General features: G+C 39.3%; 1 protein-coding gene and 2 pseudogenes across 8 annotated transcripts in view; all 3 read left to right on the top strand.

The window, feature by feature from the left end:
• SPIDR (scaffold protein involved in DNA repair) overlaps positions 1-27,893 on the top strand; it is a 358,585-nt gene that overhangs the window by 17,226 nt on the left and 313,466 nt on the right. For all 8 annotated transcript variants that reach the window (XM_059902231.1, XM_059902230.1, XM_059902227.1 and 5 more), the window contains exons 2-3: positions 24,503-24,658; positions 25,310-25,376. In XM_059902231.1, coding sequence (XP_059758214.1) covers positions 24,503-24,658; positions 25,310-25,376 — 223 coding nt within the window. The remainder of the gene's footprint in view (positions 1-24,502; positions 24,659-25,309; positions 25,377-27,893) is intronic.
• Positions 11,751-12,917, top strand: LOC132352086 (protein FAM136A-like; annotated as a pseudogene).
• Positions 23,966-24,342, top strand: LOC132351767 (small ribosomal subunit protein eS26-like; annotated as a pseudogene).

Below are 27,893 nucleotides of genomic sequence, written 5' to 3'. Positions count from 1 at the left end.
GGGAATTGAAATTTTTTCCGTTAAGAGACTTTTGTGAAGACTAACATAATTAGAAAGCCGAAGGTGCAATGTCTGGTGAACACAGTGGATGTATTAGAACTTCCCAGCCAAACTGTAACAGTTTTTGCTTGGTCATCAAAGAAACATGCGGTCTTGTGTTATCTTGATGGAAGATTATGCGTTTTCTGTAGACTAATTCCAGACACTTTTCGTCGAGTGCTGCTTTCAGTTGGTCTCATGGGGAGCAGTACTTGTTGGAATTAATCGTTTGGTTTTCCAGAAGGAGCTTGTAGTAGAGGACTCCCTTCCAATCCCACTGTATACACAACCTCACCTCCTTTGGATGAAGACCAGCCTTTGGTGTGGTTGGCAGAGGTTCATTTCACTTGCCCTGCTATCTCTTCTGTTCGACATTACTGTACAGTATCCACTTTTCATCACCCATCACAATTTGTTTTAAAAATGGAACTTTTTTTTACGTTTCAGTAGAAAATCGAATGTGGAAATACAGTCAAGAAAGTTATTTTTGACTTAACTTACATGCAATCCAAACATCAAAGCGACTAACGTAACCAAGCTGGTACAAATGATTTTCAACACTTGAATTGGATATTTTGAGTATGTCGGCTATCTCCCACATGGTATAATGTTGATCTCAATTAATGTCTCGATTTTGGTCGCTGTCAACTGCAGCTGGTCTACCCAATCATGGAGCATTGTCCAGTGAGAAATCTCCAGCGTGGAACTTCGCAAACCACTTTTGACACGTTCGATGAGTCACAACACCTCCTCCATACACGACACAAATCTGTTCTTGCATTTCAGTTGAGTTTTTACCTTTATTGAAATAAAGCATAATATGCTGAAAATGTTGCTTTTTTCTTCCATCTTCAATATTAAGATGGCTACACAAAACTTCACCAACTTTGGTAAGTTTTTTTTTTTAATTCATGCTGATACGACAGCTGTTACGATACAGTCTAACAAAATTGTTTCAAATGAAGTTAAAGACAACTAAGTGCTACTAGAGCCATTTTATGGGAAAAAACAAATGCACTTGGGCCCAACCCAATATTTAATCTGTTGATTACCTAGTATGGCAGATGAGGACTTAGCTGTCTTATGTGAGCATTCCATATCTCTGTTATCCTTCATTATTATGTTACAGCTTTTTGCTAAACCAGAAATAAATATTAATACTATGATCAAATAAATGTGGCCCATTGAAGACTCAAGTAGTGTACTTTGTTTCCTTCTTGTGCAACCATTATTTTAATGTAGTAAATCATTGCTACATGTTTTTCTTTACATCATTTTTTACTTAATTATAGGTAATTAAAATTTTTTTACACCTGTTCCTAGTCAGGCAATATGGCTTATTCCTCCTTTTGTGTGGTATATTCTCCAGTATCTTCCTAATAAAGAGTGTGTTAAAAGTTTTTTTGAGTTCTGCATGTCTGAAAATTTCTTTATTTTGTTCCCATAGTTGATTAATAATTTGGCTGAGTAGAGAAATTTAGATTAAAAATCAGTTTTCCTCAGAATTTTTAAGGCATTGTTCCAGTGTCGTCTTATGTCCATTTCATCTTAAATGACTCAATTTAATTAAAATATAAGTGCACATGGAGTTGGAGCTAGGTATATTCAAGGCCCACATACGTATTTAGGAAAAGCAAGTTAAAATTTAATTCAGTACTCTTAATACTTGCTTCATAATTTGGGTTTTGATCAGGAAAGCTAATGGGATGGGATGTAGGGAGAAAAGTTTGGAAGTGTGGAAGACATTCGTTGAAAGAGGTAGCTAAAGAAACTTAGGGAAGAAAAAGTATGAAGTGAGTAGTTAGATTTTTTTTTTTAACATCTTTATTGGAATATAATTGCTTTACAATGGTGTCTTAGTTTCTGCTTTATAACAAAGTGAATCAGTTATACATATACATATGTTCCCATATCTCTTCCCTCTTGCATCTCCCTCCCTCCCACCCTCCCTATCCCACCTCTCTAGGTGGTCACAAAACACAGAGCGGATCTCCCTGTGCTATGCGGTTGCTTCCCACTAGCTATCTATTTTACGTTTGGTAGTGTATATATGTCAATGCCACTCTCTCACTTTGTCACATCTTACCCTTCTCCCTCCCCATATCCTCAAGTCCATTCTCTAGTAGGTCTGTGTCTTTATTCCCGTCTTGCCACTAGGTTCTTCACGACCTTTTTTTTTTTTTTTTCCCTTAGATTCCATATATATGTGTTAGCATACTGTATTTGTTCTTCTCTTTCTGATTTACTTCACTGTGTATGACAGACTCTAACTCCATCCACCTCACTACAGATAACTCCATTTCTTTTTATGGCTGAGTAATATTCCATTGTATATATGTGCCACATCTTCTTTATCTGTTCATCTGATGATGGACACTTAGGTTGCTTCCATGTCCTGGCTATTGTAAATAGAACTGTAATGAACATTTTGGTACATGACTCTTTCTGAATTATGGTTTTCTCAGGGTATATGCCCAGTAGTGGGATTGCTGGGTCGTATGGTAGTTCTATTTTTAGTTTTTTAAGGAACTTCCATACTGTTCTCCATAGTGGCTGTATCAATTTACATTCCCACCAACAGTGCAAGAGTGTTCCCTTTTCTCCACACCCTCTCCAGCATTTATTGTTTCCAGATTTTTTGATGATGGCCATTCTGACCGGTGTGAGATGATATCTCATTGTAGTTTTGATTTGCATTTCTCTAATGATTAATGATGTTGAGCATTCTTTCATGTGTGTGTTGTCAATCTGTATATCTTCTTTGGAGAAATGTCTATTTAGATCTTCTGCCCATTTTTGGATTGGGTTGTTTGTTTTTTTGTTATTGAGCTGCATGAGCTGCTTGTAAATCTTGGAGATTAATCCTTTGTCAGTTGCTTCATTTGCAAATATTTTCTCCCATTCTGAGGGTTGTCTTTTGGTCTTGTTTATGGTTTCCTTTGCTGTGCAAAAGCTTTTAAGTTTCATTAGGTCCCATTTGTTTATTTTTGTTTTTATTTCCATTTCTCTAGGGGCTGGGTCAAAAAGGATCTTGCTGTGATTTATGTCATAGCGTGTTCTGCCTATGTTTTCCTCTAAGAGTTTGATAGTGTCTGGCCTTACATTTAGGTCTTTAATCCATTTTGATTTTATCAATGAATTTGGTAAAGTAGCAGGATACAAAATTAATGCACAGAAATCTCTTGCATTCCTACACACTAATGATGAAAAATCTGAAAGTGAAATTAAGAAAACACTCCCATTTACCACTGCAACAAAAAAAATAAAATATCTAGGAATAAACCTACCTAAGGAGACAAAAGACCTGTATGCAGAAAATTATAAGACACTGATGAAAGAAATTAAAGATGATACAAATAGATGGAGAGATATACCATGTTCTTGGATTGTATGAATCAACATTGTGAAAATGACTCTACTACCCAAAGCAATCTACAGATTCAACGCAATCCCTATCAAACTACCTCTGGCATTTTTCACAGAAGTAGAACAAAAAATTTCACAATTTGTATGGAAACACAAAAGACCCCGAATAGCCAAAGCAATCTTGAGAACGAACAATGGAGCTGGAGGAATCAGGCTCCCTGACTTCAGACTATACTACAAAGCTACAGTAATCAAGACAGTATGGTACTGGCACAAAAACAGAAACATAGATCAATGGAACAGGATAGAAAGCCCAGAGATAAACCCACGCACATATGGTCACCTTATCTTTGATAAAGGAGGCAAGCATATACAGTGGAGAAAAGACAGCCTCTTCAATAAGTGGTGCTGGGAAAACTGGACAGGTATATGTAAAAGTATGAAATTAGAACACTCCCTAACACCATACACAAAAATAAACTCAAAATAGATTGTTTTCTGATGTCGTGTTAACTTGCTCTGAAGTTCGTAGTCCAAGTATCATTGTCTGTTTTTTTTCTTTTTAAAATTTCTTTATTTATTTTAATATCTTTATTGGGGTATAATTGCTTTACAATGTTGTGTTAGTTTCTGATGTATAACAAAGTGAATGAGCTGTACGTATATATATATATATATCCCCATATCCCCTCCCTCTTGCGTCTGCTTCCCACCCTCCCTATCCACCCCCAAGGTGGTCACAAAGCACGGAGCTGATCTCCCTGTGCTCTGCAGCTGCTTCCCACTAGCTAGTTATTTTACATTTGGTAGTGTATATATGTCCATGCCACTCTCTCACTTCGTCCCAGCTTACCCTTCCCCCTCCCCATGTCCTCAAGTCCATTCTGTACGTCTGTGTCTTTATTCCTGTCCTGCCCCTAGGTTCTTCAGAACCAGTTTTCTTTTTTCTTAGCTTCCATATATGTGTGTTAGCACACGGTGTTTGTTTTTCTTTTTTTGTCTTACTTCACTCTGTATAACAGACTCTAGGTCCGTCTGTCTCACTAGAAGTAACTCAGTTTCATTTCTTTTTCTGACTTACTTCACTCTGTACGTATGACAGACTCTAGGTCCATCCACCTCACTACAAATAACAATTTCGTTTCTTTCTATGGCTGAGTAATATTCCATTGTATATATGTGCCACATCTTCTTTATCCATTCATCTGTTGATGAACACTTAGGTTGCTTCCATGTCTTGGTTATTGTAAATAGTGCTGCAGTGAACATTGTGGTACATGACTCTTTTTAAATTATGGTTTTCTCAGGGTATATGCCCAGGAGTTGGATTGCTGGGTCATATGGTAGTTCTATTTTTAGTTTTTTAAGGAACCTCCGTAGTATTCTCCATAGTGGCTGTATCAATTTACATTCCCACCAACAATGTAAGAGGGTTCCCTTTTCTCCACACCTTCTCCAGCATTTATTGTTTGTAGATTTTTTGATGATGGTCATTCTAACCATTGTGAGGTGATACCTCGTTGTAGTTTTGATTTGCATTTCTCTAATTGTTAGTGATGTTGAGCATCCTTCATGTATTTGTTGGCAATCTGTATATCTTCTTTGGAGAAATGTCTATTTAGGTCTTCTGCCTATTTTTGGATTGGGTTGTTTTTTTGATAGCGAACTGCATGAACTGATTGTATATTTTGGAGATTAATCCTTTGTCAGTTGCTATGTTTGCAAATATTTTCTCATGATTTGATTTAAAATCTTCATTAGCTTCTAGACACTGCTCTTAGTTTTGGGGAACTATTTAAATAACCAGCAGGGGGAGTACTTACGTTCCTTTTGCAACAGGGACTCAAGCTGGAAAGATAGTTGGGATTTTAATACGTGCAGTTTAGAACAACAGTTTAAAATTTTTTTGTTGTTGTTTTTTCTGATAGTGAAAATAATATGCACCTATTGTAGAATAGCTATAAAAGAAAGAATGCAATAGAAAATAACACATGTGAATCTACAATCAGGTGATATAGGCACTTTCATGTATTTCCTGTTAAACTTTTTTCTCTCAATGCTTTTTTTTAAAAAATAGATTAATTAATTTATTTTTGGCTGCATTGGGTCTTCATTGCTGCGCGTGGGCTTTCTCTAGTTGTGGTGAGTGGGGGCTGTGCTCACTACGGGCTTCTCATTGCGGTGGCTTCTCTTGTTGTGGAGCATGGGCTTTCGTAGTTGTGTCACGTGGGCTCGAGAGCACAGGCTCAGTAGATGTGGCGCACGGGCTTAGTTGCTCCTTGGCTTGTGGGATCGTTTTGGACTAGGGCTTGAACCCATGTCCCCTGCTTGGCAGGCGGATTCTTAACCACTGTACCACCAGGAAAGTCCTCTCAGTGCTTATATCTACTGTAAAATTGATGTTACTATTTTAAAACTTAGGGTCGTTAGTATTACATAGATACTTTTTTGAAAATCAATCTGATTCTTTTCCACCCTGATAAGATCAGAAACAGAACATTTATTCTTGTGTATAAATAAGGTTTCTATTGGCTTCTCATAAAGTTGTAGATTTTAATTTCTGTTCTTTTAAGGAGCAGAACCTCTAGAGCATCAGAAAATTCCTGTTAAGCAAAGAAAGGCAGCAGAATACAATGTTGTCTATCTTAGGGATACAACTAAAACATATAATCAGAAGATGCAAATAGGGCAGCAATGTATTAAAACAGTTGTGTCAGGTTGCTGGCTTGGTGCCTGGTACATAATTTTGTACTCAGTTTTTGGAATGGACAAATAGTGGAATAGGGTGATGCTTTTAAAATATTTATTGTAATTTTAAGACAAATAAAAATGGAGTACTTTGTAAAGATTGAAACACACATGAACAATTTCTTTAAAAAGTTATGTGTAAGAAAGCCTGTCCAGTTGGTGTAGCTCTAGATTATCTCTTCTTAAAAGCTATGACCAAGAAAAACAGTACATATTATCTACCCAATAATTAATTTATTTATAGAAAGAAGAGAAACATACTTAGTGCCTGAGTTCTGGCCACAATTTTACTAAGATCTCAAAAATATTTATCTTTGAACATTCTGTATAAGTCCCTCCTTATTTTGAACCAGTTTTGTTGAATTCTGCATTCAGTTCTTGTCACTTATGCATTAAAATAACGTAGGTAACAAATGTATACTTACGAGTGTGGAGAAATCCATTAATCAAAGGGAAAACAGTTTTGAGGAGAGGTTAATGAAGAAATCACATTGCAGTAGTTGAAGAATAAAATCTTTGTGTTGACAAATCTCTATATAAATGTGCTGGGGAAGAGAAGGAGCAAGGGATAGCATGATGGGATGAGAGAGAGTTAAAAAAAAGTTAATGAGAAACTTGTGCATGGTTGAATGATGGCCTAAGGGATGGAACAGATTAAGATAGGAAACTTCGGAATCCTGAATGCAGTGTCTCATGACTGGCATCCTGTTTTTCATATTGAGGATTTTCTTCTTATAGCCTCAAGCCACTGGGATGTAAAGCTTTCTGTTTCTTCCTCAGCCTTTTTAAAAATTCAATAGAGCCTATAGCATTTTTACTTTTTTACCCAACATTGTGTATTTTACTGCAGCAGAATACTCCAAGCATGCGCAGAGAAGCTTGTTCTGTGTTTAGTTTACCTGTATGGTAAAGCCATACAGGTTGGATTTTTTTTTTTTGGCTGAATTGGGTCTTCGTTGCTGTGCATGGGCTTTCTCTAGTTGCGGTTAGCGGGGGCTTCTCTTGTTGCATAGCGTGGGTTCTAGGCACGCAGGCTTCAGTAGTTGCGGCGCCTGGGCTCAGTAGTTGTGGCTCACGGGCTCTGGACCGCAGGCTTAGTAGTTGTGGTGCACGGGCTTAGTTGCTCCGTGGCATGTGGGATCTTCCCAGACCAGGGCTCGAACCCGTGTCCCCTGCATTGGCAGGCGGATTCTTAACCACTGCGCCACCAGGGAAGTCCCTAGAGGTTGGATTTTAATCCAGTGTTCTTGGTGGTGGTTCTCAAACTTTAATAGTGCCTAACTCACCAGGGTGGTTGGTGGGCCTCTCATCACTCAAGATTCTAATTTGGGGTTTGAGTATCTACTATCTCTAAAAGCATACGTGGTGATTCTGATGTGCATTGCCCTTGATTGCATTTTAAAAATTGTGGTCAAATTGAGTGAAATTTACTATTATAACAATTTTTAAGTCTATGGCCTATGACATTAAGTACCTTCATGTTGTTCTGAAACTATCACCACCATCCATCTCCAGAACTTTTCATCATCCCAAACTGAAACCCTATACCCATTAACAACTCCTCATTTTCCCCTCCCTACAGCCCCTGGCAACCACCATTCTACTTTGTCTCTTTGAGTTTGATGACTTTAGGGACCTAATATAAGTGGAATCATAATTTTTGTCCTTTTGTGTCTGGCTTATTTCACTTAGCTTAATGTCTTGAAGGTTATTCCATGTTGTATTGTGTGTTAGAATTTTTTACTTTCTTTAAGGCTGAATGTAGTCCGTTTTATGTATATACCACATTTTGTTTATCATTCATCCATTGAAGGACATTTGGGTTGTTTCCACATTTTGGCTCTTGTGAATATGGCACTATGAACATTGTTGTGGAAACATCTGTTTCAGTCTCTGCTTTCAGTTCTTTCTGGTATATGCTGGATCATATTTTTAACTTTTGAGGAGCCACCATACTTTTATCCACAGTGACTGCATCATTTTGCATTTCTATCAGAATGTATGAGGGTTTCAGTTTTTCCATATCCTTGCCAGTACTTGTTATTTTCTGTTTTTTTTTTAATTTTTAAAATTTTAACTTTTTTTAATAGTAGTCATTCCTAATGGGTGTGAAGTGGTATCTCATTGTGGTTTTGATTCACAGTTCTCTCATGATTAGTGATGTTGAGCACCTTTTCATGTGCCTATTAGCCATTTGTATATCTACTTTGGAGAAATGTCTCTTTCAGGTCCTTTGCCCACTTAAAAATTGAGTTGTTGGTCTTTTTGTTGTTGAGTTGTTAGGAGTTCTTTATGTATTTTGGATATTAGTTCCTCATCAGATCTTGGATTGCATCTTAAGAAATGCTGGCTTGGGGTAAGGAGTTTGAATTGTGGAGTCAGACCAGCCTGTGTGTGAATCTTGGCTCATGTGTAAGTTCCCTTGCATATTAAAACTGCCAGCTACCAATCTGGAGTGATCTACCTCCTTCTTTGGTCTCTCCTTGTCCTCTATGCATGGGCACCAGTTTCAGACTTCACCTGGGGACTCCTGAGGTCGTAAACCTACAATGTGTCAGGATTTCATTCCTTTTTAAGGCTGTGAATAGTTTTTCTTTATATATACATGCTTATTTTGTTTATCCATTCATCCATTGGTGGATATTTGTGTTGTTTCCAGTTTTTAGTTATTGTGAATAATGTTATTTTGAACTTTGATATTTAAACATACATTTGAGGGACTTCCCTGGTGGTCCAGGGGGTACGACTGCACGCTCCCAATCCAGGGGGCCTGGGTTCGATCCCTGGTCGGGGAACTAGATCCTGCATGCATGCGCAACAAAGAGTTCGCATGCAGCAACTAAGAAGTCTGCGTGCTGCAACTAAGGAGTCTGCATGTCGCAACGAACATCCCGCGTGCCGCAACTAAGACCTGGCACAGCCAAAATAAATAAGTAAATATTAAAAAAAAAAAAACCCAAACATCCATTTGAGTCCCTGCTTTCAGTTCTTTTGGGAAATTGAATTGCTCAGAAGTAGAATTGCTAGATCCTATGGTAATTGTATGTTTAATTTTTTGGAGGACCCACTGTACCATTTTCTATAGCAACTGCATCATTTTGTATTTCTACCAGCAATGCACAGGGGTTCCGGTTTTTTCCACATCCTTGCCAATACTTATTTATTTTTTGACAGTAACTATTATAACGGGTGGGAGTTGGTATCTCACACTGTGGTTTTGATTTGTGTTTCCCTAATGACTAATGATATCAAGCATCTTTTTATGTGATTGTTGGTCATTTGTATGCCCTCTTTGGAGAAATGCCTATCAGACTTTTACTGAGTTTTAAACTGAGTTATTGAGTTGTGGGAGTTCTTAATGTATTTTGGGTACTAGATTCTTAGTTGGATATGTGATTTGCAAATATTTTCTCCCATTATGTGAATTGTCCTTCTACTTTCTGATAATATCTTTTGAAATTCGTAAGTTTTAAATATTGATGAAGTTTAGTTTATTCATTTTCTGTTAACTTGTCCTTTTATGTCATGTCTCAAACCACTGTTTATACTAACTTCTGTTATTTTTTGTCAGACCCTTGACAGAAATCATTTGACCACAGATGTATGGGTTTTTCTGGACTATGAATTCTGTTCCATTGACTGGGTCTATTGTTATGCCTGTACCACACTGCTTTGATTACTATTATTTTGTAGTAAGTTTTGAAATTGGGATGTGAGTTCCAATCATGGAACTTTTGTGGTTTTCTCACAGAGTCAGGATGAGTTACATGTTTGGTATCAATGTGTGACCGTATAGGTGGGTTATTGTCAAGCACGGAACCTCACCTGAGCCTTGGTGTCCAGAGTTTTTACTGGGGCTTTGCTATGGACTCCATATTTGTGTTCTCTATTCCCAACCCCCATTCATATGTTGAAACCTAATCCTCAATGTGGTAGTATTTGGAGATGGAGTCTTTGAAAGGTAAATAGGTCATGAGGGTGGAGCTCTCATGAATGGGATTAGTGCCCTTATAAAAGAGGTTCCAGAGAGATCCCTCCTCCCTTCAGCATCAGTGAGGAAGTGAGCCTTTGCCAGATTTCACCACTAACACTGAATCTGCTGACACCTTGATCTTGGACTTCCCAGCTTCTAGAACTTGAGAAGTGTTTGTTGTTTATAGGCTACCTACTTTATGGCATTTTGTTATAGTAGCCCGAACAGACTAAGGCTCCTTTACGTAGACATAAATGGCTGATCTCAGTCTCCAGTTCTTCTGTGTGTGACTCAAAGCCTCTACTCTAAATCATACTGTCTTTCTGGTGTCACCAGCCCCCATGGTAACAGTATTGTGTGTGATTAGCCACCACCCTAAATCACATTATTAGACTGTCTGGTGTAACTGAAGCTCTCAGGCAAAGAAAGACACTTCTATCAGCCATGGTATTCCAAGGGCATAGACATTACTTTCCAGGAGCCAAGGACAAAGGCTAGACTTGTTTGTTTGTTTGTTTTTTGGCTGCTCCTGTGCAGCTTACAGGGTCTTAGTTCCCTGAACATAGATCAAACTCAGGCCCCAGCAGTGGAAGCACCGAGTCCTAATCACTGGACCACCAGGGAATTAATTCCCTAGCCTTCCTTTTAGGTGAGGTTAGATTCTTTACTGCATGTTTACTTTTTCAGTCTTTTGCTAATAAGTCTTTTACCCATGGTTGCCTTTCTTTTCACACCGTAAGAGCCCATGTTTGTGACAAACACAAATCCTCTTCTTAGTCTGCAAATGTCTCTCCCTAATTCATATTCATGTGCCCTCATTTTGAAGTGAATTTGTGATTGCTGCCTTAACTCCACAGAGTTACTATAAGGCTTCAGTGAGGGAAAGAAATTAAAAAGTGGTTTTTAGAATTAATCTCTGCAACCTTCATACTGCTTCTGTATGTTTATACTAACTTCTGTTATTTTACTTCTCTGTATTGTGCTTTGTGACAGGTCTAATGATCATATTGATTTCTTGAGGACAGGGTTCATGATATTTCTCTGTGTCTTCTGTGCTTAAGTGATTACAAGCACTGGTTTGTTGAATTTAGTTTTCAATAATGGTAAAAATATATTGAAATTCCATTTGTTTTTAACCACCAGAGTGACTGCATTTGGTTGTGCAGGTTGAAAACTACAGTGCCCGCAGAGGCCCCATTCGTAGTGATGTCCTGCAAAATTTGTATACTTATTATGCCACTCTTTCAGTAGATGGCAATAAAGCACCTTTCCTAATAAAATCAGTACATTATGACAATTTCCAAATATATGGAAGTACAGTGACTTGAGAAGGGAGTGTCTTTTTCTCATTTGCAGAAAAATGTAGCCCTATTAAGACCCTAACCCTAACCCTAAACTAGCTTGAATTTTGATACTGGCTTTGCTATTTACAGGTATATGATCTTGAAGGATGTCTTCAACAGTTAGTTTATCTGTAAAATGGAATTGATACTACTCATTTCAGCCTAAAATATCACCTAGGATCTATATGAGGTAATAGACATGAAACATTTGCAGTGATGTCTGGCAGCTACTGAATTATCTTAGTCTGTTCAGGCTGCTGTAACAAAAATGCCATCGGCTGATGGTTTATAAACAACACAAATGTGTCACAGTTCTGGAGGCTGGGAAGTTCAAATTTAAGGTGCCAGTACATTCAGTGTTTGTTGAGGGCCCACTTCATGGTTCATAGCCATCTTCTTTCTGTTCACACATAGTGGATCTCTCTAGTACTTCTTTTAAAAGGGCACTAATCCCATTCATGAGGGTTCCATCCTTGTGAACTAAGCACCTCCCAAAGTCCTCACCTCCAAATACCATCACATTGGGGATTAGGTTTCAACATATGAATTATGGGGGGGACACAAACATTCCATCTGTAGCATAAATATTCAGTTTGTGATAGCTAAACGATTGTGCTTTTTTTCATTGGAGGTGGTTTTACTTTAGTAGTGTGTGATTACAGAATTATATCTGAGGTGGTTTACAATTAGGTAGAAGTAATTTATTTATTTATTTGGTTGCATTAGGTCTTAGTTGCAGCAGGCGGGCTTCTTAGTTGCAGCTCGAGGGCTCCTTAGTTGTGGCTTGCCAGCTCCTTAGTTGTGGCATGCGAACTCTTAGTTGTGGCATGCGTGTGGGATCTAGTTCCCGGACCAGGGATCGAACCTGGACCCCCTGCATTGGGAGCGTGGAGTCTTAATCACTGCGCCACCAAGGAAGTCCCATAATTAGGTAAAAGTCTTAATTCGGGGGGGCGGGCTCGTGCGTGGGAGTCCATGTGGGCACCGGCGTGGCAGGGAGCAGCGCGGGGTCGCCGTGGCAGAGCTGCAGCAGCTCCGGGTGCAGGAGGCGGTGGACTCTATGGTGATCAGTCTGGAGAGAGAACATCCGGAAGATGCAGGGCCTCATGTTCCGGTGCAGCGCCGCCTGCTGTGAGGACAGCCAGGCGTCCATGCAGCAAGTGCACCAGTGCATTGAGTGCTGCCATGCACCTCTGGCTCAAGCCCAGGCCCTGGTGACCAGCGAGTTGGAGAAGTTCCAGGACCACCTGGCTCGGTACGCTATGTATTGCAACGACAAAGCGAAAGATTCAATAGATGCGGGGAGTAAAGAGCTTCAGGTGAAGCGGCAGCTGGAGAGTTGCATGACCATGTGTGTGGATGGCCACATGAACCTCATCCCAACCATGACCAAGAAGATGAAGGAGTCTCTCTCATCCATTGGGAAATAGATGTCTGCTATTGGCCATCGGGGCTGAAGGCAGCAATCTACTTAAAAAGAGGAATGGGGATTTGGGTTTTCTAAGGAAAGTTTATGAATGAGGAAATTAAGGATGGCAGCAAGTTTAAGGCCTATATCACTTGCCTTTGGACACTGGTTCCTTTGTGTTTGAAACCTAGAAAGTGAAAAAACCTGGTACTAAAATTGGGGTCAGAGATAGCAGGGGAGAGTTTTTGTGAGCCTGAATTTCACGTGGCAAGTGCTTATCCTGGCAACAGGGTGTCTCCCTTGTACCAAATCAGAGCCCTCCAAGGTACTAGATTCTCGTAGTACACAGATACCAACAGGCTGGCACGTTCATCTGACCTGCTTATGATCCGGTAGAGTGTGAGGAGAGGTGTTTCTATTCGTTGCCAATCTCCTGTTTACCAGAAGGATAACTACAACATTTTCCACAAACTGGAAATAAAACAAGATCCAGGAGATCACTAATTTAGAATGGGAAAGGGGGCTTCTGGGGCTTTGTTTTGCATGGTTTTGTCTTATATACAAGGGTATGAAGTTACTTTAAGATGTAGAGTTGGTAGAGGTAGTTTGGAAAGAAGCTTTGAAAGGGTGCTTGTGGATATTCATCTCTGGCCGTCAGGATGTGGATGCGCATTTCTTAAATTCTCACACATGACATCTTTCAGCCTGGAGACCCTGCTAAATTATAAGAAGCTCTCTCACACTGGTAGGGGAAGCATGTTGCTGCAAATGGCATTATTTCATTCTTTTTTTATGACTGAGTAGTATTTCATTGTAATTATATACCACATCTTCTTTATCTATTTATCTGTCAGTGGACATTTAGGTTGCTTCCATGTCTTGGCTGTTGTAAATAGTGCTGCTATGAACACTGGGGTGCATGTACCTTTTTGAATAAGAATTTTCTCTGGATATATGTCCAGGAGTGGGATTGTTGGATCATATGGTAACTCTATTTTTAGTTTTTTAAGACACTTCCATACTGATTTCCATAGTGGCTGTACCAGTTTACATTCCCACCAACAATGTAAGAGGGTTCCCTTTTGTCCACACCCCTCTAGCATTTATTATTTGTAGACTTTTTAATGGGATGGCCATTCTGACCACTGTGAGGTGATACCTTATTGTAGTTTTGATTTGCATTTCTCTGATAATTAGCAATGTTGAGCATCTTTTCATGTCCCTATCGGTCATCTGTATATCTTCGTAGGAGAAATGTCTATTTAGGTCTTCTGCCTATGTTTTTTGATTGGGTTGTTTGGTTTTTTTGTTACTGAGTTATATGAGCCGATTGTATATTTTGGAAATTAAGCCCTTGTTGGTTGCATCGTTTGCAAGTATTTTCTCCCTGCCCATAGTTTGTCTTTTCATTTTGTTTATGGTTTCCTTTGCTGTGCAAAAGCTCATAAGTTTGATTAGGTCCCATTTGTTGATATTTGTTTTTATTTCTATTGCCTTGGGAGACTGACCTAAGAAAACATCGCTACAGTTTATGTTAGAGAATGTTTTGCGTGTGTTCTCTTGTAGGAGTTTTGTGGTGTCCTATTTTATACTTAAGTGTTTAAGCCATTTTGAGTTCATTTTTGTGTATTGTGTGAGGGAGTGCTCTCACTTACTGGTTTACATGTGGCTGTCCAGCTTAACCAACGCCATTTGCCAAAGAGACTGTCTTTTTCTGTTGTATATTCTTACTTCCTTTGTCAAAGATTAAATGACTGTAGGTGTGTGGGTTTAATTCTGGGCTCTCCGTTCTGTTCCACTGATCTATATGTCTGTTTTTGTGGCAGTACCACGCTGTTTGATTACTGTAGATTTGTAGTATTGTTTGAAGCCCAGGAGGGTTATGCCTCCAGCTTTGTTCATTTTCCTCAGGATTACCTTGGCAGTTCTGGGTCTTTCATGGTTGCATATAAATTTTAGGATTATTTGTTTTAGTTCTGTGAAGAATGTCATGGGTAATTTGATAGTAATCGCATTAAATCTGTAGATTGTTTTGGGTAGTATGGCCATTTTAACGATATTAATTCTTCCAATCCAAGGGCGTGGTGTATCTTTCAGTTTCTTTAAATTATCTTTAGCTTTCTTTATCAATGTTTTATAGTTCTCGGTGTATAAGTCTTTCACTTCCTTGGTCAGTTTTATTCTAAGTATTTTATTATTTTTGATGCAATTTTAAAAGGAATTTTTTTTTAACTTTCCCTTTTTGATATTTCATTGTTAGTATAAAGAAATACAGTCAATTTCTGAATGTTAATCTTGTATCCTGCTACCTTGCTGAATTTATCAGTTCTAGTGTTTTGTGTGTGGAGTCTTTAGGGTTTTCTACATATAGATCATGTCATCTGCATATAATGACAGTTTTATCTCTTCTCTTCCAGTTTGGATACCTTTTGTTTCTTCTTCTTGTCTGATTGTTGTGGCTAGGACTTCCAATACTATGTTGAATAGAAGTGGTGAGAGTGGCCATTCTTGTCTTATTCCAGGAATCAGCAGAAAGGCTTTCAACTTTTCACCATTGAGTATTATGTTGGCTCTAGGTTTGTCACAAATAGCTTTTATTAAGCACCTTTTTAACTGATTGCTTTTAAGTTAAAGTCTATTGTAATTTTATTCAGACTTTCGTCTTCTGAAGAGTAGGCGGGTTAGGGTTGAACTGTAAGTAGAGATTTGGTTAGAGGACTGTGAGGGAAGGAGGGAAAAAGACTTGAACCTGTAGCCTTTGAAGGGGTCTTGCTGATAATCCTGCCTTTGTATGAGAATAAATTTATCACAGTTGGAGTTTATAGGTTGCTGTGCTTCAACTTCTCAACAGTGAGGAAGCAGGAATGGGAAAGAACCAAGGCAAAGTCATTGTTTGCTTTTGAGTGGGGAGTGATTAGTAAAATAAAATTGGACCCAGAGTGTGATATATTAGCAGCTGTCATTGTTTTATGTCTTTTAAATCCTTGGATTAAGAGTAATGTCAGTGGAGCCAAGAGTGGTTTTAGGCAGCCTGGCATGGGAGCTTGGTTTCTAGCAGAGGAATTTTCCATTTCAGAAAAAAATAAGTTTCAGACTAATGGTATTCTGAGCTGGTGTACAGGGCTAGTGGAAAATAATTCTGCTTTTCTTTTCAAGTGTTGAAAATTAAATACATCACCATATTTCCAACATTGTTACGTTAAGAAGTTCCGGATTGTTGAGAAGAATGAGAAAAAGAGGGCTAGGTTGCTAGAGGTTGGGATTCTAGCATCGGAGTCTTAGAATAGCTGTAGTAAATTAGTCTGGTTTGTTTGAACAGTTTAGGTGTTTGATGACACCAAAACTAGGTGATTATTGTACTGTAAGGTTAAGCATAATTGTACATTCCAGACATTTAGTACTTAGTCATAGTAATCTTAAGTTTGAAAGTACATGAAAATTATACAAAATGTGGCAACCGTTTCCTTTATTTTCTCTGATGACAGAAGAAGAAATGAATTTAAACTGCTACATAATTTAATGCCTTTCTGACCGAAAACTTTAAAACACTGGAATGGCTATGGATTCTTTCCTGAAAAAACTCTTCCATGAATGGAAAAGATAGTATAGATATGAACTTCCTTAAATGAAGCAATGATTTAGGTGACCCCTAAACTTATTTAGCATATGCTGAAATTATTTAGCAGACAAGGGATAAACCAGCAAGTTCTGGAAGCTAGCACTTTTAGAGTTTGCCACTTGTAGAACATAAGTTATAAGTGAATCCTGGTTTTGGGGGCATAGAAGACATAAACACATGAAAATAGCATTCTCTATTGTGGCAGTGGAGGTGCTATTGGAAGTGCTGATTTCCAAAGGAGTGGTTCAAGGAGGATGACTGAGGGCTATAACAGTACAGGAGGATTCGTGAAGAAGGTAGTCCTTGGGCCAAACCCTGAGGGGTCCAGCAGGTCAGACTGAAGAGAGCTGGAAAGACAGCCTGGCAGGAAACAAAGGAAAGGGCAAAGTTGTCTTGAACCTTATAGGCAGTTTTCAAAAATTTTGTTATGCCTTGTGAAAATTTATTTTACTTACATGTTTTTTCTCAGACTTGTTCTAATACCCTTTATTTTCTTATTTATTAATGTCTGTTGTCCCCATATCAGGAGGGTCGGACTTTCTTAATCGGCATTGCCTGACTGTGAGAAAGATGAGAAGGCTAGAGCACTGGTTATGGGGGAAGCTCATGGAATAGTGACTTTGATTCTGCAATAAACTGGCCTTTTCCAGTGAGTCATTTAATTCCCTTCTTCTTTATTTTTAATGTTTTTTTGAAATATTTATTTATTTGGTTGTGCCGGATCTAAGTTGCGGCAGGCGGGCTCCTTAGTTGTGGCATGTGAACTCTTAGCTGTGGCATGCATGTGGGATCTAGTTCCCTGACCAGAGATCGAACCCGGGCCCCCTACATTGGGAGCGCAGAGTCTTATCCACTGCGCCACCAGGGAAGTCGCCTAATTCCCTTGTGCTCGTTAAACTGTCTGAGAGGCCGTAGAGTTCTAATCAGTAAGCTGCTTTTTCTTATTTTTTGAGGTTTGAAATATTATAGTTGGTCATTAGATTAAGACAGTATTTTTATGAATCATAGTGTGTGAAAATATAAGCATCTTTATAAAAAATGTCTAAAGTACGTTCTCATATTAATTCTCCTGAATGTTAATCAGCTCTTCTTCTACCTTCCGTTATGGTGGTTTGTGGTACTATTATTTCATAGTATTGTCATTAGTGTCAGTTTTATCTTGGTAGTGGTCTTGAGGTAAGTATATTTATTATTCTCATTTTACTGATACAGAAACTGGATCTTGAGAAGTGTCAGTGTAGCCAACCAGTAGCGCAGCGGTGACTCAGGCCAGGTCCGTCTGACAGCACAGCTTGAAGATGGGAACTGAAAGGATTTGTGTGCTGCTTGTGAAATTTCCTGGATGTTTCTATGCTTGAGGAGGATAATATCTCAGGACATTTGGAATTAGGACTAGCCTGGAAAATCAAGGATCCTGTGGGTAGCCATCGCCAAAGTACATTTCTTCCTTTGTTCAAGTCCAAGACAGCTTTCTCCAGGAAACATTCTCTCAATCTATTTTTGAGTTCATCAGCCCAATTTTGGTCTGTTTCTTCCTCCACTCTAATTATATCCTTAGAACCCAAGGTTTTTGAAGATGGAAACTGTCTTTAGCTGTATACCTTCAGAGGGCTCAGTGAATCATTTCAGCTCAGTAGGAATATTTACTGAGTATTGTGGTCCAGCTCTTTCAGTAGCTGGTGATTGAAGGCCAACTTCAGCTGGACAGAGGCACAGAAGATTGATGGGTTGGCTTGCAGTTGACAGCATCTGGGCACCTGGGCAGCTCAGGGACTTGACTTACAGCCTGGAGCATGATTTGTGCCTCTTCTTTCTTTCTCAGGTTTCTTCATATTATATGGGGCAAGGTGGCTGGCTGCTTTGGGGTCACACTCTTGGCCAAGTTGGGAAGAAGAGAATCTTCTCCAGTAGCCCCAGTTAGAAAAGTCCTGGAGAGGGCCTCTGACTGCCTCAACTTGGGTCCCATGGCATCCCTGGACCAGTTACTGTGGCCAGGCTGATGTCCTATGATTATCCTTGGCCAGGTTGGGCGCCCAAAACTGTGGTGGTGGGAGTGTGTTTTGTCACTAGAAATGTGGATGGATGAGAAGGCTGGGTAGTGAAGTCGCCTGTAAGCACCTGCTCTGCGGCTGAGTAAACACTGTGGAGAGAGAAATACACATGTTTTAGAGAGCTGTGGCAGAGGTATTGTTTATGAGGATAAGTAGATGAAATGGAAATGACTTTAACGCAGCCTGAGGGCTGTGTTTACCCTTAGGCTTATACTTACTGACTTATTTACTTTAGATATTTTAGATTTTGTGACAGGTGTGGTAATAGTCAAGAAATTTGCATATTCATTCAAGAGTCATTTAGTGAGTACCTCAGTGGGGAGTGCCATGCACTGGGGATAAGATGAAGAGGCATGAGACTCCTGCCCTCAGGAGCTCTTATTCTAGGGAAAGGAGTAGATGGGGCAGGAAACAGGCTGTTGTCCCAGAGGGAGGGATTAAGTGGAGGCACTGAGGGATATTTCATGGAAAAGATGAGCCGGGGTCCGTGGCAGAGTTGGAGAGACTAAAGGAAGAGGAGAGGTGATTTCTGGCAAAGAGTTCCATGGATGCAGGTGTGGTGTTGGAAATGCTCCACTTGGCAGCAGCAAGGGGAGTAGAACAGATTGGCTGGGGAAGCAGAAGGGGAGGCTGAAGAGTGCTGTCGAAGGCCCGGATAGTAGGTATCAGAACTTAGGCTCAGGCCCTCGCGTCAGTGAATTTGTGGGAGGGTCTCTGTTGCCACTGCCTGAGCTGCTGGAGGGCAGTCTTTCTTGCTCGTCTTGTATCCCTGGGGCCTGGCAGAGTGTTTGCCTGCAGTGAGCACTCAGTACATGTTTACTGACAGACTGAAGATGAGGACATTAGAATTCTGTCTTTTATATTAAGTTAGGGGGTTCTAGTCTGTAAAGAATCTGAGTATGGATGAAATCCAGAGAAGCAAAGGACAAGTCAGATGTAACCAAAGCAGTGAGTGACAGGCCTGAGAAACGTTCTGTTGCCAGAGAGAAGGAAAACACAAATGCGCAATAAACTTGATGGGACAGGCTCTGAGCATCACAATGCCTCCCGACTAGCTGACGTGGTTAACACTTTACATCTGTTCCTCATATTTGACAGGAGCAGATTTGAGAGCCACTGAATCATTGTCTCTGCTTAATGTAGATCAATTTCTGGGTGAAAAAGGGTTGACATCCTTCAAGTATGTGGCTAGAGCCATTGGGATATATTGGATACATATATTATTCAGATACCCAAGGAAACTTCCTTTTTGGATTGTTAGACATCTGATTTGTTCCCCAAATTTATTACATGATATCCAAAACAATATTTAGAAATTTTCACTTCTTTCCAAGGGGAGTATCCCACAGGTGTATAGTGGAATGCATCTGGTTTTATAGGGAGTAAAGTTTCAAAATGAGTAAATAAAATACATAAGCATGGTGTACTTAAGAAATCAACGGGAATAAAGACACAGACCTACTAGAGAATGGACTTGAGGATATGGGGAGGGGGAAGGGTAAGATGTGACAAAGGGAGAGAGTGGCATGGACATATATACGCTACCAAACGTAAAATAGATAGCTAGTGGGAAGCAGCCGCATAGCACAGGGAGATCAGCTCGGTGCTTTGTGACCACCTAGAGGGGTGGGATAGGGAGGGTGGGAGGGAGAGAGATGCAAGAGGGAAGAGATATGAGAACATATGTATATGTATAACTGATTCACTTTGTTATAAAGCAGAAACTAACACACCATTGTAAAGCAATTATACTCCAATAAAGATGTTAAAAAAAAAAATGAAAAATTGAGCAGAGCACCAATAATAAGGAAAAGTGGTCTCTGAGGGGCTGATGTGGATAGTAAAACAGTGAAACAGAGTTTAACCTTTTTGTGTTTTAATTGGTTGCTTTTTTCTGAAGTATGCTCTATTCAAAGTAGAGTCAGTCCTCATTTTTCAAAGATTCTATATTTATGAAATCGCCTACTTGCTCAAATTTATTTGTAATCCCCAAATCAGTGCTCTTGGTGCTTTTATACTCATTTGCAGGCATATGTAGAGCAGGGAAAATTTTGAGTCACCTGACACCCATGTTTCCAACCGAGGTCCAAGGCCCCACTCTGCTTGTTCTAGCTCTCACACTCTAAACAAGGGCCCTTTTCTTGGTCTTTTTAGTGCCACGTTTTTCACATTTTTGTGCTTTGTGTTGGTGATGTCACTGTTTAAAATGGCCCCCAAACATAGTGCTGAAGTGCTGTCTGGTGTTCCTAAGTGCAGGACATCTGTGATGTGCATTATGGAGAAAGTATGTGTGTTAGATAAGCTTTGTTCAGGCATGAGTTATAGTGCTGATGGCCATGAGTTCAATGTTAATGAATAAGCTATATATATTAAATAAGGTGTCTTTAAACAGGAACACACAAAAAGTAAGGTTTCATATTGACAGGAACTGCGCTGTATTCCCTGAGGAGCAATGGTTCAGTATTTGCCAATTTGTTGTTTTTGGCGACTTTATAGAACGTTAACTACTTTGAATAATGAGAATTGACTGTATTTGTTTCCCATTCTTCTTCCTGGCATCAACCTGGGCTTATATAGTTATTTTGTGTGTGTGTTGGGGCGGGGCAGGATAACTTTTTATTCTGACAAAATTTCAAACTTACAGGAAACTTGCAAGAATAACATAATGAAGTTTTTTCTAGTGGAACTGTAAGTGGATTAATAGTGTCCCCTGCAAAAATTCATGTCCAACCAGAACTTCAGAGTATGACCTTATTTGGAGATGGGTGTTTGAAGATGTCATTAGTTAATATGAAGTCATACTGCATTAGGGTGGGCCCTAAATCCAGTGACTGGTGTCCTTATAAGAAGAGGAGAGGACACACAGAGATACACACAGGAGAGAATACCATGTGATGATGGAGGTGGAGATTGGCATGATGCAGCTACAAGCCAAGGAATGCCAAGAATTGCTTAGAGCCACCGGAAACGAGAAAGAGGCAAGGAAAGATTCTTCCCTAGAGCCCCCAGAGGGACTAACACGTTCATTTTTGGACTTGAAGCCTCTAGAATTGTGAGAATTTGTTGTCTCAAGCCACTGAGTTTGTGGTAACTTGTTATGTCAAACCCTAGGAAACTAATACAGTAACCCTTTATTCTGATTCACCAGTTTGTTATTATTGGTCTTTCTGTCTGTTTCTCTTTCTCTACATGTGTATATCTAATTTTTTTCTGTACTATTTCAAAGTAATTGAGAGACATAGTGAACCTGTGCCCCAAAATGTTTATTTCCTAGGATAAGGACAGCTCTTACATAAGCATAGTATAATTACAAAACTAGGAAATTAAAAATTGATACAATACTGTTATCTAATCAGTCGTTTATGCTCTAATTTTATCAGTTGCCTAATGATGATCTGTTTTCCCTGGTTCAAGATCCAGCCCAGGATCATACGTTCATTTTCTTTTCATGCCTCTTTAGCCCTGCATTAATCTGGGATAGTTCCTCAGACTTTGTGTTTCTTGACCTTGCCATTGTTGAGGTGTATAGGCCAGTTATTTTGGGCTTGTCTGATATTTTCTCTGTTTAGATTTAGGGTATGCATTTTTGGTGGTAATACTGTGGAGGTTGTCTTGTATTCTGGTTGGTGCCTCATATTAAGAAGCATTTGATGCTGGTTTACATCAACATTCATGACTTGATTAAGATGGTGTCTGACAGGTTTCTCCACTGTAAAGTTACTGTTTTTCCCTTTGGAATTAATAAGTAATTTTGGGGGAGTCATTTTGTGATCATGTATATATCCTCTTCATCCTCAAACTTTTACCTACTAGTTTTAGCATTCATTGATAATTTTCTAAATCCGTCATTTATTTATTTGTTTATATCAATGTAGACTTACAGTCTTATTTTATTCAGTAGGTTATAATCCTTACTGTCATTATTTATTTGATGCTGGAATGTCCCACATTTGGCCAGTGAGAGCCCCTTCATTCAGGCTCATGTGTCCTTTTTACATGTCCTCATTATTCCTTGGGCACTTTCTCACTCTCTGGCTTAAGATATTTCAGGCTCATTTTGTCCTTCCCTGTCCCATCCCTGGTATCACCGACTTGGTTAAAGAGCCGACCTGGGCTGATTTAATGTATTAAAGAGGTATTCTGGAGTTTAAAATATATGTGTGTGTGTGTGTGTATGTGTGTGTGTGTGTGTGTGTGTGTGTGTGTGTGTATGGACTCTGAGTAGACCAAGTGATATTTTCCAGTTTCTTTACTGTTCTAGATAACTAAGTGAGCTTTCTCAGAGCTGTCAGATAACTGAACCCTGACAGGTGTCTGTGGAGGGTAGCACCTTCTTGAGGATAGATGCCTCTTCCTCTTGCAGTCCTGCCCCACCATAGGAATTTCTGCATGAGAAGGAACATGCTTAGACCTGTTAAGTATTAAAATACCATCTATGTTATGGCTGAACTTATTTTTATGAATTTGTTCCCTTCTTCCTAGTTAAGAAAGTTTTAATGTTATATTTTAATCTTAATTTATTTTTTTAAACTACAGTGGCATTGGATGAGGGATTTTATTTCTGATTAGGTGATCAGCTCATAGTAGTTGACCTTAATTTGATTCCCAATGCAAATCTAAAATTTTCCTTAAAATGCAAATTTAAAAACTTATAAAGTGAGTATTTGTCTGTCGTAGACATTTAAAAAAACAAAACAAAACACAATAGCTTGGGCTTCCCTGGTGGCGCAGTGGTTGAGAATGTGCCTGCCAATGCAGGGGACACGGGTTCGAGCCCTGGTCTCGGAGGATCCCACATGCCACAGAGCAACTAGGCCCATGAGCCACAACTACTGAGCCTGCGCGACTGGAGCCTGTGCTCCGCAACAAGAGAGGCCGCGATAGTGAGAGGCCCGCGCACCGCGATGAAGAGCGGCCCCCGCTTGCCACAACTAGAGAAAACCCTCGCACAGAAACAAAGACCCAACACAGCCAAAAATAAATAAAAATAAATAAAAAAATAAAAAAATAAGAAAATAAAAAAAAAACACAGTAGCTTGAGGAAAGAAGTCAGTGTTGTCACTGTTGGTGGGTATAAACTCCTTGGCTCCTTTGGGTCTTCTAGGGTGGAGCCCTTGCCCTCTCTCTTTCTGGTGCGTTCTCAGGCTGCCTGCTCCCCTTCCTGGTGAACACCAGATGTCTGTGCTCAGTCCTCCTTTGCTCCCTTGCTTCTCTCAGCTTCTTTCCTCTCAGATATGATACCATGCAGAACTTTGGAGCGTTCGTTGTTTGTCCTCACACGCTTGTATTATGGAGTTTGTTGTCTAGTTGCATTGTCCACGTGCTTTTGGTTTTGCTATCTCGTGACTCTTTCTTTCTGTGGCGGTTCAGAGACGTTTAAAAACTCTGCCAGTCCTCTCTCGCCTTCTCAATTCCAGGATGACCAAGAAAAGAAGGAACAGTGGTCATGCCTAAAAGGGCCACAGACGTGTGCAGCCTGTTCGCTGCACAGCTGTTCGCGACGTGGGCCCAAGGACAAGGCTGTTAAGAAATTGGTCATTTGGAACACAGTAGAGGCCGAAGCTTTCAGGGACATTTCTGAAGCCAGTGTTTTCGACGCGTGTGTGCTTCCCAGACTGTATGTGAAAGTGCATAACTGCATGAGTTGTGCCATTCACTGCAAGGTAGTCAGGAATCATTCTCAGAAAGTCTGGAAGGACTAAACACCATCACCTTGTGTTAGATCTGGGGGTGCTGCCCCACAACCTCCACCAAAGCCCATGTAAGGAGCTAAGTCCTTAAAGACTGAAGAAATACTGTTCTTTGAAAAGACAATAAAATGGAAACTATACTTAAAATAAAATAAAAACTATGCTCTCACCGATGCCATTTCTGGGCTTCCACGGTGTTAATTGTTAATGTATATTTAATGAAGTTGATTTCACTGTTTTTTTTCTTTGAAAACCATTTCTACAGAGAAAAAGAAATTGGGGCGTAGAATACCCATCCTTTCCAGGAGAGAGTCCACTGCAGTGCAGACGAGCAGGGCTCAGGACTGTGGGGGCAGAAGCTTCCCTCTCTGAAGCATGGCTCAGGTGTGGAGAAGGATTTCAGGAGACTCCTGAGACGCTGGTAAAGTCATCATATTTTTTTCCCTGAATGCTGAAGGACAAAGCCTAGATTCCTGAGAGTTCAGGCCACTGTAATTATATTTCTTTGGAATTCCCTTCCTTATTTTCTTTCAGAACGCTGTAATTGGTGTGTTACTTTTTTCTCCTCATCCTTGAATTCCTTAAAAATTGTTGCAAAGCAGTATTCACGTCTTTCTGTCATGCAGAACCTTTGTACTTCTTTGTAAGTGAAGGATACACACTGAAACTGTTCTCAGAAGATGAAACTGTTGAGCATCCTGCTCTTTAAAAGACGTATATTTATGAAATGCTTATATATTTAGAATCTAATGGCAGCGAGATATTCTGGTTAATTTTGGTTTCTGTGGTAACTTTGAAGTACTCACCGTAAGAAGGAGTACTCACCGCTAAAGTTTAGACACCTAAAGGTTAGATAGCTCTCTGTTTAGATTCTGGAAAAATATAAAAATGCATTATAAGTATTTGCTTTGGGAATACTTGTTGGTAAATAAAGGAAAACAGAGGAATATGTTAAAGGGGTGTAGTGTAAGTTCTTGAGTATTTTATGTAATATTGTTGGTTTTTAGCCCTTGTCACATAAACTACTACATCATCATTAATTATTATTATTGTTATCATTATCTGTCTGCAGTCATTAACAGCTGAAAAGAAGACTACTACAGAAAAACACCATGAATTATCCTCTGGACCCAAGACAGGTAATATTTTGTTGATTTCTTGGCAGAAAAGGTATAATTTAATATATCCTCCTTTGATTTATTTGCTTTCTTTTAAAAAGCTGTTTACATAGTTTGGCTAGACTATATATTCATGGTTAAAAAAACACCCAAATAATGTAAAAAGGTATTTTTTTGAAAAAATCTCTCTCATCTTTGTCACCATCTACCCCATTTTTTCTGTGTCATGTAGGTAATTATTAAAATTTTTTGTCTCTTTCCTGGGTTCAGTGTTATCAACAGAGCCCAGTAGGTAAGCTCAGGTTCACAGCTCCAGGGTTTTAAAAAGAATCTGATTTGGGAAATAAAGTTATGATCTATGATATAAGGACTATACTACTTAGTCAATGAAATTCTTACTTGGCAAATTAGTTAGGGAAGGCTTTCAGTTACAAATAGTAGGAAGTTGTATTGGAGTGTTTGAAGAGATGGGTTGAATTTATCCCCTGCCACAAGAAGGCCAGGGGGCCAGACTCATTTTGAGTTCTGCTGCCTTAGTGTAGGGTTTGTTTTTGCAGTCGTGAGGTAGAAGCTGAATTCTCCAGGCTCAATTCTCAGGAGAAGTGTAGGCTTGGAGGATTTTCTCCAAATGAACTTTTCCTCTGAGAAGGAGTATTCTCCCTAGGACCTCTACCTTTGGCCAGACCCTGTTACATAGGGTCACCTCCACTAAAGAGACATCAGTGAAATTAAGGATTTTTAAACATGTATGTTGCTGCTCAAATAAAATTGGGATTTTGTTAGTAAGGAAGAAGAGGGAGTGGATATCAGGGAGGCCACTGGTTCTGCTGCTACACTCAGTTACCCTCTGGGCAGGAAGGGTGAGGGCTTGAGACCTCGGGGATCTCATCTGACCCTGAAGTGGCCTGACTGTATCTTGACTGTGGGGTCTTGAGATAGCAAGCTAAGCATGCCGAGTCTCAGTTTCTGCGTATGGAAAATAGGCCTAAGAATTGTGTGTCTCATTGCGTTATTGTGAGTGTAAAAAAATAATAATAAAAACGCCTAGTTCAAAGGTTTACACTTAGTAGGTGCTTAATGGCAGCAATTGCTGTTATGTTTGATGGCAAAGAGAGCTATGTTGAGAGCCTGCTCTCAGAGTCCTGCAGAATCGGGAAGCTTTCTGTGAATAAGAGACTAAACACTTTAAGCTATATTATTACTTCACTAACATTTAAGGGGGTTCTTTTTATGCAATTGAAAAAGAAAATTCCCCTAATATTTTTGATTCATTAAACGCTGTATTATAAAATATCATAGTCTTCTGATGGTGCTACGGAATTTAATTTTTAATATTATTAGTGCTGAATGTTGTGATTTTCAAAGATCAATTTAATTCTGATTTCTAAACTGTCATAATATAATGTATGGAGAGAATAGTATAGTTGATCCTTGAATGACTGACAGGGGGGCTGGGGCGCTGACCCTCCACACAGTCAAAAATCCGCCTGTAACTAACTTTACGGTCAGCTCTCCTTATCCGCAGTTCTGCATCAGCGAATTCAACCTACTGCGGGTCGTGCCGTACCGTAGTACATATTTACCAAAAAAAATCTGTGTATAAGTGGATCTGCGCAGTTCAAACCTGTGTTGTTCAAGGGTCAACTAACTATCATTTTCTTTTACAGATGTGGCTTATATCTTTTTTTGGAGACTTAAAATTGGTGTAGTCAAATTTAACTTGGGGAGAGAAAGAAATATTAAATAAGCTGCTACCTTGTATTTAATTTCAAAAGGATCTTTTGAGACGATTTCCCATGCCAATATATTCAACCTAAAACCTGCTCTGCTGTGCTTTCTATTCTGTGGAATGATCAGTAGATTCTGATGGGCTGAAAGAGCTTGTATCCATGTATAATTAATTTATTTACAGCATAAGCAACTTGTTAAGAACATAAAGTATTGTTAATAATTTCACAGAAGCTTACAAATAGAAATCGATAGAAAAGGGGACTCAAGGCATTTCCTAGAACTGGTTCATTTTAAAAATAGTAACTTCTAATGTATTAGTTTAAGACAGGCTATTAACAAAACTTCTAGGATGTGGAAGTAATATTTTTATGAGAGCTGGGAAACAGAAGTGGGGTAACATACTTTTGCAAAGTGTGCAAAAAAGGGGGAGACTCCATTTCCTTGTTTCCACATCTCTATTTCCTTACCTGTAAGGCACTGAGAACCAGAGAAGGAAGGGGGAGGAAATGGAGGAGAAGGGAAGGGGTGAGAGAAGTGAGCAAATGAATGTTGGCAAAGGATCTCGCCAGAAGGTTTGAGGGACGTGGAAGAAGATAAAAACTTGAAATGAAAAGAGGTTGGAACCTTTGTAGTTAGTGATTTTCTTTAAAAGGCAGAATTTTTTAAAAATGTGTTTACCAAACAAAATGAAACTATGTAATAAAAAGAAGATAGTGTTTATTTTTTTTCTTGAAATAACCTGCAAAATATGTTCTCAAAATCTTTATTCGTTACGGAGTCAGAAATCTCCTTGAGAGGCATTAGTAA

Source organism: Balaenoptera ricei, chromosome 17 (genome assembly GCF_028023285.1).
Source record: "Balaenoptera ricei isolate mBalRic1 chromosome 17, mBalRic1.hap2, whole genome shotgun sequence".
Taxonomy (NCBI): domain Eukaryota; kingdom Metazoa; phylum Chordata; class Mammalia; order Artiodactyla; family Balaenopteridae; genus Balaenoptera; species Balaenoptera ricei.
This window is presented reverse-complemented; position numbering and strand designations above follow the sequence as displayed.